At 43.0% G+C, this 14,747-nt stretch overlaps 1 protein-coding gene across 1 annotated transcript; it reads left to right on the top strand.

Moving 5' to 3' along the window:
* Positions 1-1,980: 1,980 nt before the first annotated feature.
* On the top strand, positions 1,981-14,738 carry LOC118779909 (proline-rich extensin-like protein EPR1). The gene is made up of 5 exons (XM_036532239.1): positions 1,981-2,296; positions 6,395-6,498; positions 9,155-9,245; positions 11,232-13,242; positions 13,631-14,738. Exons 1-5 carry the CDS (start codon positions 2,215-2,217, stop codon positions 13,728-13,730), a joined length of 2,388 nt encoding a protein of 795 aa, XP_036388132.1. The 5' UTR covers positions 1,981-2,214; the 3' UTR covers positions 13,731-14,738.
* The last annotated feature ends 9 nt before the right edge of the window (positions 14,739-14,747 follow it).

The raw sequence follows: 14,747 nt of genomic DNA, 5'->3' as shown, positions 1-14,747 counted from the left end.
TTACAATTTGGCATTTCACAGACACTTTTAAACCAAAGCGACTTACAATTAGTGCATCAATCAGGTTTAGCTGATTTCCTCATAGGCAAAAGATCACAGTAGAAACGCAAGTTAATTATTTACATTACCATGCTCCTGTATATCCTGCAACAGTAAAACAGAAATATGCAAACAAAACCTGCAACATAGAGACAGGGTTAGTACAGAAGATTTTTTTTTTATTTTTCTATTTTTTATTTATTTTTTTTACATTTTATACCATGACACATAGATACATAACAGAAAGGATACACAATAGGGGACAGGTGGATTCTGAAAAGGTGGGTTTTCAGGCTCCTGCGGAAGATGGCTAGTGATTCCGCAGTTCTAATTGTGTGAGGAAGGTCATTCCACCACCGCGGAACAAGGGCAGAAAAAAGATGTGGCCGAGTGGAACGGCTGCCAGGTTCCCGAAGTGAGGGGACCACCTGTTATAACTCTTATCAGGTGTTTTTACAATCATTATAGTACTTCAATATTAATGTTTAATATTTCTTAAAAGTACAGTTGAAACTGGGTGTAATCCTAACTTCATTCCTGTCTGCCTATGAATCTGGCTGGCCCATGCCAGCCTGTTATCACAAGGATAATGCATTTACAAAATGGGAATAAATTCAAATTCCACACAGTAAAATGCAAAATGGGTCAGCATACAAACAGAAGCCAATAACCTCATGTTAATGTTAAGGTATATTTATGTACATAAATGATTGAAACTTGTTTTAAATAATGAGCGATGTGATTTAAAGAGAGAGGCAGAGATGGCACAGTGTACGCTGGGCTCTGTATGAAGGTTAGATGGCCTGACGTAGATTGCAACCAACAAAAATCTTTAGAATAGCTTGGGTTTTTGTTATTTAAATAAATGTGGAGCCTTTCAATATGGACATGTACTAAGGTAAGAAATAATGACGTTTTAGATTGTTAGAACAGTTACAGTACCCTTTAGCCACAGTAGTATGCTGATGAAGATGTTTTAGAGTAACAAATCAAACCATTCATCAACAGGTGGCCAGTAACTGAACCTCACCCATGTCTTAATTCAGACATTTAACAGATCCTAATGCTTGAAATAGATCCATGAGGATTAAATACATACTAGGCTCATTCAACAATATAGTCAAATGAATATTTCGAGGTATTGGTAGAGTTAAGACACAGCACACATTCTAGTTTTCCAAGAGCACTTAGCTGTTTCTTATTATAATAACCCACTGATCAAAGACGTTTCACTGATCTGTCACACTAGTGCAACACCATAGAACATCTGTGGGACACACCTGTGATACTCTGATTCAGCAAAGGAAATCACAGTAATACAAAGACTATCCCCGTGGACTGACCGAACAGGTTCCACCAAGGAAACTGAGAGCAGGTCACCAAGGAACCACTTGTGTTGAACAGACTATAAACTTAGTTACTTACTTTCAACCCAAGTCCACTAAGAGCTACCCTCCCCACCCCACCAAAAAAAGTAACAAAATTTTACCCTCTAATACCTTTGTTCATCCTACTTACATAAAAGTGAATACTAAATATTCAGAACTAAATGCTGCATTAATAACTTCTTGGGCATTAAAAAAATAACTAAAAGCTGTATTCAGTGGAAATTCTGAGTCTATGTTGTAGGCTCACACAGAGGAGAAACTCACATTCTTAATAGAACAGATGCACCACAAAACCTTGAAGAGTTTGACGCCCAAAACACTGCGCCCATTCCACTGACGTTAGACAGTAACTTGTGGGAAAGCTGTTACTACTAGTGGTAGATAAAGTTGTTATATGGGAATGTTGCTGCTGTCATGGATACACGGGTGACTAACGGAGGGTGTGAGCGTACGTAGTACCTGACAGGGCATGGTATTTGGCAGGGCCCAGAATCTAAAGGGGAAGGTTTACGCATTCAGCCGTTCACTGCGCGCTTGGGTTTGTTTTCCTCACCTGTCGAGTAACGAAGGGGAGGGCAAGGAGGCGGAGGCCATTTTACCCATCCAGTTTCCCAAGGCAAAGAGAAAGGGAAAAGCACCAAAGCAGAGAACTGCGTGAATCCATCTGTTTAAAACCTTAACGCTGACAGCTTCCTTAATCAGCACTCTTGTTTTTAAAAACCATAATATAAAATGAACTGTGACTTGTGATTTTTAACGCAATAAGGATTACTAAAGGAGATAAAATATGAAGAAAGGCACTTTTAATCATTTTCTGGGTCGGAAGAACCAGTCGCTCTTCGACACCAAAATTGAAATTAAGGATCTCGGTAAGTACCACCGATTTCTTAATTCAAGACTCTAGTCAAAAAGTTCAGCTGTGAAATAAGAAATACGTTCATTGTCTTTAATATGTGTGAGGGATCCGGACTTTGCACCTGTAAAAGTTCTCGCAGATGACGTACTCGCCGTATTTTGGCGCTTGCTGCCGTGTCCTGCCGAGCAGCCTGGGGTATTTTCTACGATTCGTACTCGTCCAAAATGGGATTATCCACCTTAATCCTACCCTCAAACTATTTCGAGTAAACTGTGGAGACGGATTTAGTTCTTGGCCCTGTCTACATCGCGACGCAATGATCCAAGTCCGCCAAACAGACCGTTCAGCACAATCAGATCGAGGTCAGAATAGCCAGTGATGTTTGTGACTTAATACGGAGCCTATATGCATAAAACACACAAAGCAAGCGATGATCGCAACCAAGAAATGTGGACTCTGTAATCTTTCCCATTATGCACTGTCTCGCACAATTCCAGCGTCTCGTAGATACGCATTTTAAGCGAGCTTCGCAACTGGCACCTGTCATATTGGCTTTGACGGAACAACACTCTCTCGGAAACGCAGTGAAAGCACCTTTAATATTTCTTTGGTAATATTGTATCTGAGCAGGAAGTTAGTTTTGTGGTGAAGATAATTGGAGTTGGTCTCTTGCATAAACCTACTGTTGAACCACACGAATGAATATTTGTATATTTAAAGCAGTCCATTTTATATTTAAATTTTACATCGATAACACTGAAACCTTGAAGAGATATGCGGAAACTCCTCAAGGGCATTTTGCCATAGTGTGTCTTACAAGACACTTTAAATGTGGTTGTCATATTTGAGCGCGAAGACATTAAAATTGATTGAAAAGGGAAGTAGATAACCTTTATTTGAATATTTCTATAGTATTGTAAATATGTTTTTATACCTTCCACCTGATAATTCTCAGACAGATAATGTGCGTGCACCTGTTACACTACCACACCATTTTGATGTGATTTGTGAAACTTTCACTGGTTAGAAATTAAACAGGAGCTCCACCTTACCATTAAATTGACAATATACCTTGTAATAGTATACCGGTAGTAATAATGTAAATTTGTTCTTTTACCTACTTAAATAGACTTATCAGGTGACTTGTGTCTCGCATCTTTGTATCGTGATCAAAATGTGCACAATAAAATTTACCTAAATAATTGATGAGGTTAAACATGTTTTTTTTTCCACGAATAGTTAAAATATTTTGTATTCCATTTGAAGACCCCAGCATATGACATAACATAATGCCTGTGAAATAAGTGTGATCATGTGATTAGTTACCTATTTGACAGGTGACTATAAGCGAGCATGCGATGAATACAAGAGCTGCTTGCACCGTCGGGCCGGCATTCAGTGAGTTTCTCTAACATGGCGCAATGTGATTCATCAGATGCGATGTGCTTACAGAACGACGATGACAGGGGAAAGTTAGCTTCGCGGATAATAACCGGTTATATTCGTTTGGCTCCATGCATCAGGTTGCGTGTATTACTGCGATCTGACTTTGGCAAGGGGTCCGGAATAATAAGGCGGCGACTGGCCAGTTTTACGAACTCTGCAAAAGAGTGCTGAGCTCTGTCAGGGTTGTTGCGTCACGCTGCCATGGACACAACAACCACTAAGCTCCCATGCATCAGGTCACACAGGATGCCCCTGCCAGAAAAAAAAAGTGTGGGTGTCCATCTCTGCGAATTTGTTAGTCCCTGCCCAATGTTAAGGGAAAGACATTTCCACAGACAGTATGCGTTTAGCCTCAGAGAGTTCTGTACTTGAGATACAGCACTTGACCAGTGTAGCGTCAATGGAGGTGCAGTGGGTTAAAAGTGAAATGCAGAAGCCAGTCGTCCCTTGATGTATTTTGCATACTAGGAAAACAACAGAGAGGTCTGGGCCCTTGAAATGGAGAGCCATGCAGCTGCACTCTATAGCGAGCAAATCTACATTAATCCTTTAAAAGCCTATGAGACAGAGGTGATTCCCTATAGTTGCATGTTAAACAGCTGCATCTTCCTATCATTGCAGAGTGTGCAGCTGGTCCCATGTTTAATCCCTCTGATTTAACCTGTACCTGTTATGTGCATAGTCCATTTATGTGCATATCATTGCAACAGTCATGAGCATGCGCAATTATTAGGAAATGAATTCATACAAATGTCCCCAAGTCATCATCGGAAAGGGCCTTTTAGACAATAATCAGGTAACAGGGCTCAACCACTGACTGACTCAAATAACATAAATATAGCGACCTTTATTTTAACACTAGATTAATGGAATTGTTATTACAGCCTCTATCTATTCCTGTGTAAGTACAGGTTGACACTGAATCCAGTCTTAACTCTACATCCTCAGCTGTCCTCTAAAAAGTAAGAAAACTGTATGGCTTTAAGTAATAAGTGCATCATTGTAGAGATTTGAATTCCCACTCGTAAGTATGCAGTCAAAGTAAAAATGTATGTCGCAGTTATATAGTCATTACACAGTCAATATGTATACAGTTTTACATTCATTTTTCAGACAGCAAGTTTTTATTTATGACCTGAACATAAAGGATAAGTTAGATCATATGTACAGTATGTATGTGTATATATTATAAGCTGTTTTGTAAACTTAAACTGGAATTCATTTACATTCAGTTACATTGGCATGTGTAGGGGACACCTCTGCGACAGGAGGTGAATCGCTGTTGCTTGGGCCAGTCCTGTGTCATGCATTTTTGTGGGGGTAACCGTCACCCACCTGTCTGACAGGTTTTTGCTCCCAGGGTTTTATGCAATAGGAATGTTCCCAGAAGAAAGTTGAGACAGTGGGGGAAAATGTATCACCAATAGTATAATAAAAATACCAACAAAATAGCTATAATATAAATAACTATACAGTATATTGATTATAGTATTCATTACTACTAATAGGAGAAAGACTGACAGCAGCACTAGCAGCAGCAACACCAGGAGTAGCAATAATAATAATAATAATCATAATCAACATCATAATGGTGGTAGTAGTAATGCTGAGTTTAACCTCCAAGCTATCCAATAACAAATTCAAGCAGCACATTTTGTTTGATATACACGTTTTGGTTGTTGTCAGTGACTGTCACGTTCATAATATTGAGGAAGCAGCTTGGTGATCTTTGTTTAAATTTGTTAATGAAGGGTTAGGGTTAATGAAGTTACACGTTCAAATGAAACATAAATATCCCCTGTCACTTTCCCCAAACATCACACATCGCAGAACTGTGGCTGTTTATAGTTTATACAGCATGCGCCAGAGCTGGAGGACACCTGATATTCCCGGGATCCGAGCTGCTCCATTTCTCAGTTCTCTGGTGCTTCTTGTAGGACCAGGCTTACAGGCTGTCTGAACTCATCAGGATGAGTTTAGGCCATGTGGGTTAAATACCCTCTGTGAGTGATGTGCATGTAACCATGTGACCCTTTTCACAAAAGGCCATTCTGATTATGATCACTTACATCCAGCTAGTAAACACAGGGTTAAAAAAAGAGAAACCGTCACATTATTGCGCAAGTGCAAATATGAGTACCTAAGTTTACATATATCCATAACTTTATAGGTTACAAAGTCTGGAAGTTATGCTATGTACTTCGTTACAAGGAGAGGGAGGGAGATTAACTGCTGATTAACTAACTGCTTTGCATGCTCCAAATGAGCATTCAGTGCATTCAGATAGTTTGGAATTATCTTGAGATGGTCAGCATTATGACACTTACATGGTAATTTTGCCCTAGCTTGGCTTGACAGAATTTGGTAAAATTATAGCTTTGGAAGGTAGCATTTTAGCAAGCAGACAGTTACTCTGGTTTATATTGCCCTGTTTGTGACAGTACTGTAAAAGTGGAACCACGGTTGAACAAACATCAATTACTGTGCTGACTTTAATATGTGTTAATAGAAAATATGAATTTAGAATGTAAAGACATGATTCATTTCTGCTCCTGCCCGTATGATTTTGTTCCATTGATGTTGGTGTTGCTCAGAATCATAAATTTTCTACAGTTACAGCCAATACCACCAGTGTGTGACGGCAACTGTGTTCCTCCCCTTTCAGACAATGTAGAATTGGTGTTGGACTCCTCTGCTATCCCTGAGTCAGGCACAGCCAAAGTGAGGGCCAGACCGACAGTCAAACATTACAATTCACAGTACAGCACAGTAAGTATTTGCATTTTCATTTGCATATTGCAGTAAAGTTCTTGGTTCTTTTTTGAATCCAGTTTTGTGGTCTCAAGCATGAGGAAGAGATACTGCTGATAATCGCTGACCAATTAGTGATTGACACATGAACCATGGCCACAATGCCTCAGTCTCCTGAGACCATGGCTTTGAAAGCACCTGCTTTAATAGCTGTGGGCTTTTAAGCGCTGAAAGCAAAGGAGCCATCAATCCTTCCAGGCTTCATGTGAAGTGATGTATGGGGACAGGGATTCTGTTTCACCTTTCACAAATGAGTCAGCTTTATTTGTCTTTTTTGAACAGAAAAGAAAATTCCAGAGTGCATTCCATAGTTAAAGTCACCAAGAACTGAACATAGAAAATGGTTACCTAAGCCTGCTCATGTAGACCAACTGAACACACAGATGATTTAAGAGACTGTTTTATTACCTACTGTGGCTGAGACGTAGTCTGAATTGTTCTGATTTGTCTGTGGGGGTGATTGGAGGGTAGCTGTTCTTTTTTTGCAAGATCTTTCCTTACTCTTCATTTCTTATTCATATTCTTGTTGATAGAAAAAAAAACATGCGTATGGTGTATATTCATTTCATTGAACGGTGTGGTCATAGAATATGCGTGGTTTTAATTTCACTTTTTAACTTGCAGTCTAATATATTAGCAATTTTACTGATGAGCTCCAATGTGACAAAAGCCAGCAGGCACGCAGAAACTGTGTTCAGTTACGGTCACGTATCAGGGAGAGTAACTCTGAACCTAAGGTTGTGAACGTGGGTCATGGGTCATAGATCACACAACATTCCGCTTGAAAGCCCTCTGGTTACCTGCAACCTCTAGTTGTGTTTGAATTGCTCATTAATGATTAACCCTCACTGTTTTTTTTTTCCCTTCATCCATTTGTTTCTGTATACACAAGTCATATGCACTAAACAACCCTGGCTAAGGGCATCTGCTGAATAACCTCACAAACAGTAAAAATGTGAGCACTTGAATTAGACTTTGATGACTCCATCTGCCAATCAATCGAGCGATGGTGAAGGAGAGGTAGAAGATTGTGTCTGGTTGGTTAAAGGATTGCATTGGAGAGTAGCGGGTTGACATTGTTGTTACGCGCCAGTGAGCTGACAGTGCACAGCACACAGGCCAGGCATTTGCCATATAAGGATGATTTGGGGAAGTAAGGAAAGAACGTGTATGCCTCTTCTTGTGAAATTCTATGACATGCTCCACAGTTGGCAGGCATTTGGCCATTACCCCTGCCATTGTCAGCATACCTACAGTACCCACTGGATTCCACTAATGGACAGGTGACCTCCATACCAGCAGGGAAGACTGGGAGATTTTGTTGTGATTCCCACGAGCACTTCCTGTCTCTGTTTGCAGTAGACATGGGGTGGGGGCAGAGTCCGGCCCATAGCTCTCCAAAGGCAGGGACTGTGTTGAGTAAACACAAGCGGTGTTTATTTTTAGCTGCGCCGTGGCACGAGAGTGGCCAAGCAGGACGTCATGCGATGGGTCCACTGGCAATGCGCAAGGAGGGTGGTGGCGGAGCTGTCGATGTTCGTAGCTCAAGGTGCTTTGCCAAGATCGCATTTCTGAGGCGTTAGTTTGTCACACCCGGAGGCAAGTTCATACACCATGTAGAATGAGTACACAGTGTCCTGAGAGGAGCTGCCGGAGCTGGAATGTACGCGCAGATATAACATATCGGAAATTATGCGACATTGTCACTTTTTCCCTCCATATATTTGTTCTGTCATGTGCCAATTAGTCGAAACTCAAGAGAAACAGGATAAAACTTGGACTGCTGTTGAAACATCTTGTTGTTGTCTGTGGAATGTGCCGTATCTGAGTCAAGATGATAGTGTATCTGGTGGGTGTGACACGGTGAACAGTCCTTTGAGCTCCCTGGCTAGAGCCTTCACAGAGTAGCAAGTGGTCCCTCATAAAACAATAGAAACCGCATTGAACTGCGTGGGAATGTTCGGCGGTGGCAGAGCACATGCATTCTGCACATTTCAGCAGAGGTGAATCCTATCAGGTGTGTTTGGGCCCCCTCTCTGTGCATGTGAAACACATGACACGTTCACCATAGCTGTCCATTACACATGCAAGGACACTGTTAGAGTCAGGGAGAAAGCCTTTGTTCCCCTCGGTAATCCACACAATGTGTGTTGAGAAGGGCGTGTGAGCTCTGTGCTCTCACTTAAGAAGTCTGCTGATCCGGTTCATTCCGGTATCTTGTTGTGGTTGTCAGGTGAGGTTCAGGAGTGGCCTGTCGAGGCCCTCAAAGAGCCTGTGACCCCATTGGTGAAAATGACCTCATAAAATAAGATGATGTAATAGAGCCACATCCTGTTGATCTCTTTCCCCACCCCTTGTCATCTATGGGATTCTAAGATTATCAAGTTAGCAAGTGCAAGCAATTCAAGGGCAGAGAAAATAGTTCGCAGAACAGGTTTGTTTTCTTCGAGCCAGCTTGCTGTCTAGCAAACCCATCACCACCTCAGCAATGAAAACAATAAATTAGTCCCTCTTCTCTATGTTCCCATCCACACCCTCTCTCCACACCTTGGCTGATAGGCATTTTTGTCATGTGTAATGTTTTGACATGCATGTTTTTTTTTATTTCCCATAGCCCTCCTCAGATGTCGTGCAAGGGTTCGCCGTCCCAACCCCGAAAGTGCCCCTTCTGCCCCCTGTCAATGGACCAGCAGCAAATGGGACAGGTAAAGTCCCCTTTTCCAACACCTTTGGCTTGCGTGCTCTACAGAGCCAAAAGACTCTATCACTTTCATTTTATTTCAAGTATAGTCGCAATACTCCCTTTGAGTGCAGATGTGGGGATAGAACTGGGTAAATGATTATAGTGAATCATTTTTAGGTGATGCTTATATGCTGGTATTTTACAAAGGAAGTTGCAAATGTGGTTATCTCTATGGCTAACTTTTTTCTTGACAGCTTTACCCACAAATTAGGAAAAAACATTTGGGAGTTTATTTGAAATAGTGTTTGTACCGAGCATCAAAAGTAACTTGCCACTTTGTTGAGATGGATGCTTTTGTAAGCACAGTGCAGATTGTGGATGTTGATAAAATATTTTTGGTATCACCTTTGATTTATTGATCGTTCCTCACTGACTGTCATACTCTTGCAACTTGCAACTTGCATAAGCACCACATAACTTCATTAGTCAGAGAGGTGTTTGGATGATGGGGTGATGAGGCGGTTTGACCTGCTGGAAGCCGAGTTTGGTGAAAATCAAGAAAGAAAAACACAAGTAGGTTTCGTGTATCAAGACAACGCTGCCTTCATGCCATGGGTATGTTGGAGGCTGGACTAAGTCGGCGCACTGTCCCTCACTGTCTGGAGTATTCACAGCCAGTAATTTCAAACCCAGCAGCTATACTACGGCCAAACACCGTCTTTCACCAATACTCCATAATCTGGAAGACAATGAGTCACAACACCTCACCAAGGCTGAGATAGCATCATTATTCCCTCTTCCCTCTTTACACCGCCAGTTACAACAGAAACTCCAGGTTGCAACAACCTTCATAATATCAGCTCACTTGTGAGGAAGCTTGGCAGTCCTTACAGGAAGAAAAAAGTGCATGACAATGGTTTTTAAGGAGCAGATTGAAACAGTATTGCCCCAGACCTCAGGTGGATGAACTACAGACAACAGTGAGTTTATGATTAATCAAAGACAAGAGCAAGACCAGGACAGATGAGAAGAGTGATATGTTGTCTAGTCCATAAAGCCATTCCTTGGGCAGGTCTAAAAAATCAACATGAAGTAATTGAGCAATGTGTTTCTTTTGACACTAAGTATAAAATTTTATAGATAAAGAGGAGGACCTGTTATAAAGCATTGTATGGATGTCGATTGAGGTAACTACATTGAAGTAATTATACCACACCTCCAACATGACAATACCCTGCTGCCTCCCTGGTTGTCGTCAGTCTTGGCACATCACCATGACATTCCGACAAACAACATTCTGAAGCAATTATCCAGGGTTAAAAACATGATTGTCAACATGTGATCAGAGTAGCATCAGCGCATGAGAGCTATTGAATACCAGCACTGGTTGTGGCAAAGGTGTCGGTAGAATTATAATTGCCCCATACTTCACACTCGGAAAACACACAAAGATATTCTGAGGGCAAGATCTTTTTTTCTGATGAGACAAATGAACAGAAGATGTGACAATTAGGGCAAAGCTTCAGTTGTAAGTGAAGCATAAAGCACTATACGTGTAGTTTTAAAATGCAACAAGTGTTTTAGTGCCAACTCATAGTAGACTGTCCAGGATTAAAAACACATATGAAACCAGCTCTTCTGGTTTTATTATTTCCATGAAATCAAGGCTCAACAAAATGTCAGGTTGGTGGACGTGCATGAAATACTGCGTGTCAGATGAAAGTTCAATTCTGCCTTTGCAGTGGAGCAACAGAGTAGAGTATTTTGTCAGTGCCTCCATGTTATTACAGGATCAGATAAACATTCTTTAAAACAATATATTTCTGTTGCTGGTGTCCAGACCTGTGATAAAGTAAACATCTTCATTCACTTCCTCATTCAGACAAAGGGTTTTTATTTTTGTTCTTGCATTTGAATGAAAGCCTTTTTGCTTACACAGGCCCACAGTTTCTGTTAGATGCCTGTTGTATGTACTTTCCTGTGGTCAAATGTTCCTCTTTTTTCTTAGGAAACCAAGGGAACCTCTCCAATGGACAGTCCATGGTTGTTCCTGACTTGGAAGAAGGGGAGATATTCATTCCACCGCCCCCTTCCATGGCACCTCCACCCCCTCCTTCAGTATTCATACCTCCCCCGGTTGAGTTCTCCTATGAACCCCCCCAATTTGAAGACCCAGCTTCCTTACAGCCACCACCCATGCCTCCCCCGAAGCCCCCATCACCAGCCCCCAGCCAAGAGCCTGACCTTGCCTCTCTTAAGCCCCCACCAATGGCACCCCCAAAACCTCCCTCTGATCCATCCACTGCCAAAGTCTCTGCACCTATTTCAACCCCACCGACTAATGACCCACATATTACAGAGTGTCCCAATTTTGCCCCTCCTCAACCCCCAAAGCCTTCTGTAGAGAGACCCACAGTTACACCGCCCAAGAGCCAGAAAGTTCCCCCTCCAAAGCCAACAAGGCTTTCCTCTATATCCAGCATGGAGGGATTGCCCTCAGTGCCAGCTCCAGCTCATGTCCCCATGCCTTCCAGCTTCAACCCCCAACAAACAGCCAAGATCTACAACCTGCCTAAGACTAGCATCCTGAGTGGGCAGCTGGACCGTGAGAAGAAGCAGAAGCCCATCTTACTCCTACAGGACTCTGATGCCACTGATGCCATCCCAGTCCAGGTAAATGGGCAGGTGCCTTCAGACGCCAAGGGTCTTGACTCAGCCAAGCCCCTGGAGCCTCCTGCGAAGCCAGCCCGGAGAAACAGCAGTGGCATCCAGCTGGAAAAGGATCTGCAGGAGTTCAAGGAGAATTTGCAGTCCGCTGTCCCTAGTGAGGCGACTAAGACCGACGCTTCGGATGCCATGCCACTGGAAGCAACTCAAGATACTGACAAGCCTGCCCAAGCGCACCCTTCCCCAATTCCTTCCCCCAAACTCGAGAAGGCACCGGCCATCTCGCCTCCGTCAGAGACAAGCTTAGTCATTCCCCAAGCTGAGTCACATAGCAGGAGTTGTAAGTATGCTCCATATGTCAGCCGCAATCTGTACCACCGCAGAGCCAATGAGACATCTGCGTCGAGTTCCACCTCACCCATGGCTCTCCTGCTGGCTGCTAAAGAGCGAGAAAAGCAAAGGTCCTCTCTGTCCAGGGAAAACAGTTCCAAAAGGAACAGTTACAGTGAGCCGAGCACAGTCAGTATCCACCACAGTCAGTCCATGCCCAACTCATTCACAGTCGTTCCCAGGTCTACTTCATTCTCATCTGCGGGCTTGCGGGAAACTCCGGCCTCCACGATTCCCTCCAGGCCCACATCTGCCACCAGCCTGGTTGCAGAGCTCCTGGAGAAACATGACACTGAGGCTGCCCCCACCACGCCATCCCCTACCTGCGTCAAGGATGAGGAGGAGGGAGAGGAGCTTTGTGTGCCCTTCATCCCACCCCCTCCGGAATTTGCCAACTCAGACACAGAGGAAGAGAGCTGCCCAGAGCCTCCCCCAAGCTTCCCTCCCCCCGACCCACCCACACAGAAGGTCAGTCCCTCCTCTTCAACTCCTGCATCCCAGCCTCCCCAAGTAAAGGCTCCCACCCCTCCCCCAAAACCCAAGGCTGGAAAACCCCCAGCTCCTCCAAAGCTCCCTGTTCCAAAGCCCGAGGTTGAGGTGAAGCCAAAGCCAGTCTGCCAGGACAAACCGAAGCCAGCCCCTCCTCCTGCCCCCACCCCAGCAGCATCCTCCCTTGCTGCCAGCCAGGCAACTCTGTTGAGCATCTTGCAGAAGAAGATGCTGGAGATGGACCAGAAGCACTCATTCAAGGAGGTCAACAGCAGCAACGACGACTGGGGCTCGCCGTTGTCAGACGAGGAGAGCGCAGTTCCGGCCAAGCCCAGCCCCTTGCCAAAAAGCAAGAGCGCAAACACCCTTTCAGCCCCACCCTCGAAGGCCCCTGGCCTGGACATGAAAGAACTGGAGAGAAAAGTTGCCAAAAAAGCTCAGGACTTGTCCAACTCTGCAAAATCTGCCACCAGGTACAGAAATTCTTCTTGAAGTAACATCTGTGGTCAGCAAAGATTTTTAGAAAATTAGGTACCTCAGATTCTGAAGAAACTATTTCAAACTACAATCAGAGGAGTGTTGTAATGCAAATATGAACCCCATTAAGTTTACTTATCGCTTTTCTCTCTTTGCATTGATTGGACATGTAAATTATAATAAGTTGTCAATCATTCTTCTCAGAACAGTATTCATTTAAGGTTTGTTTGATATATAATGGACTTAAATACATTGTTCACAGAGTGCTTTTCATGAAGAGGATCAGCATAATGACGTGTGATGCACTGACACACAACATACAGTTATAGCGCCTGGTATGAAACTAAGGCATTTCACCTTTACTTCATTTTCTTTTGTTTACAGCAATGGGTCACAGTCAAAGCAGCCTTATGGCATGACCTTTACAGTACGACCGGGAAGCAAACAACCCATCACCCCTGTCACCAGAGGGGAGTCTCCTTGAGGACACAGAGAGCGTTCCGGGCCATTCCTGACCTGCACGTGTGACATTTGAACTTGTCTTACCCCCACAATCTGTCTGTCACAGGAACAGACAGTGTGAAGAAAATATGTACTGCTGCAAAGATGGGGGCAATTAACCAAGTTAACTAAAGAACTAATAGCACTTACAAGAAGGATTGAGATTTTAACCACTCCATAAAGAGAGGATCCTGAGAACGTGCACGATTCTTATTATTCTTTAAGCTAAATCTGAACAACATGTTGCTTAACCTTAAAAGGTTTCGGTCTAATTGTATGTGCCTATGATCAAAGTGCCAAGTCTTTGGACCATGTCAGCTCTGCTTTCGGCAATATACCTGATAACCTTGGCTGCTGCAGTTTTTATCAGCATGACTAGTAAACACTGGCTCATTGTTATGACAAGAGGAAATCAGATACAGTCCCTGTGGGCAAACTACTGCCCAGACTGTGTTTGGAAATGTGTATCGTTTTTGTAACCAGATCTCTGCTGTTGAAATCAAGGTGAAAGTTTTATTTATAACCTCCTGATTCCACTCGTTCTTCAGTCATTCAAATGTAAATACGAGGGTTTTCTCACTGCTGGGTTGGGGGGGGTTTAAGACGCTGCTGTAGAAATGCAAAGGATCTGACAGGAATCAAAAGATGTCTAGAAATCAGAAATGGTGACGATTTGTCCCTAGCTCTTTGGGATGCATCATCAGTGGTTACATCGCAATGTTTACAATGAAGGTGGGGCAAGTATTGAACATTACCAAGACATGAAGTAAATGACTTCTGGACAGGAAGTTGAAGTGTTACTGTCGGGATAGGTTTTGCCCAAACATGTGACAAATAGTTTGCATGCGTTTGGTCATATTTTATCTCGAGCAATTCCTACATGGATAAACTGTAAACTGTAAAAAAAAAAAAAGATGTAAGAGGCTGTCTGCAGTGGGGGTTTCGCTGGTAATACCCTGTGCATGCTGTTGTGTATATCCAGGATATTAAATAATGGTCT

This window comes from Megalops cyprinoides, chromosome 6 (assembly GCF_013368585.1).
Source record: "Megalops cyprinoides isolate fMegCyp1 chromosome 6, fMegCyp1.pri, whole genome shotgun sequence".
NCBI lineage: Eukaryota > Metazoa > Chordata > Actinopteri > Elopiformes > Megalopidae > Megalops > Megalops cyprinoides.
Note: the sequence above shows the minus strand (reverse complement) of the source record. Positions and strands in the feature narration are given on the sequence as shown.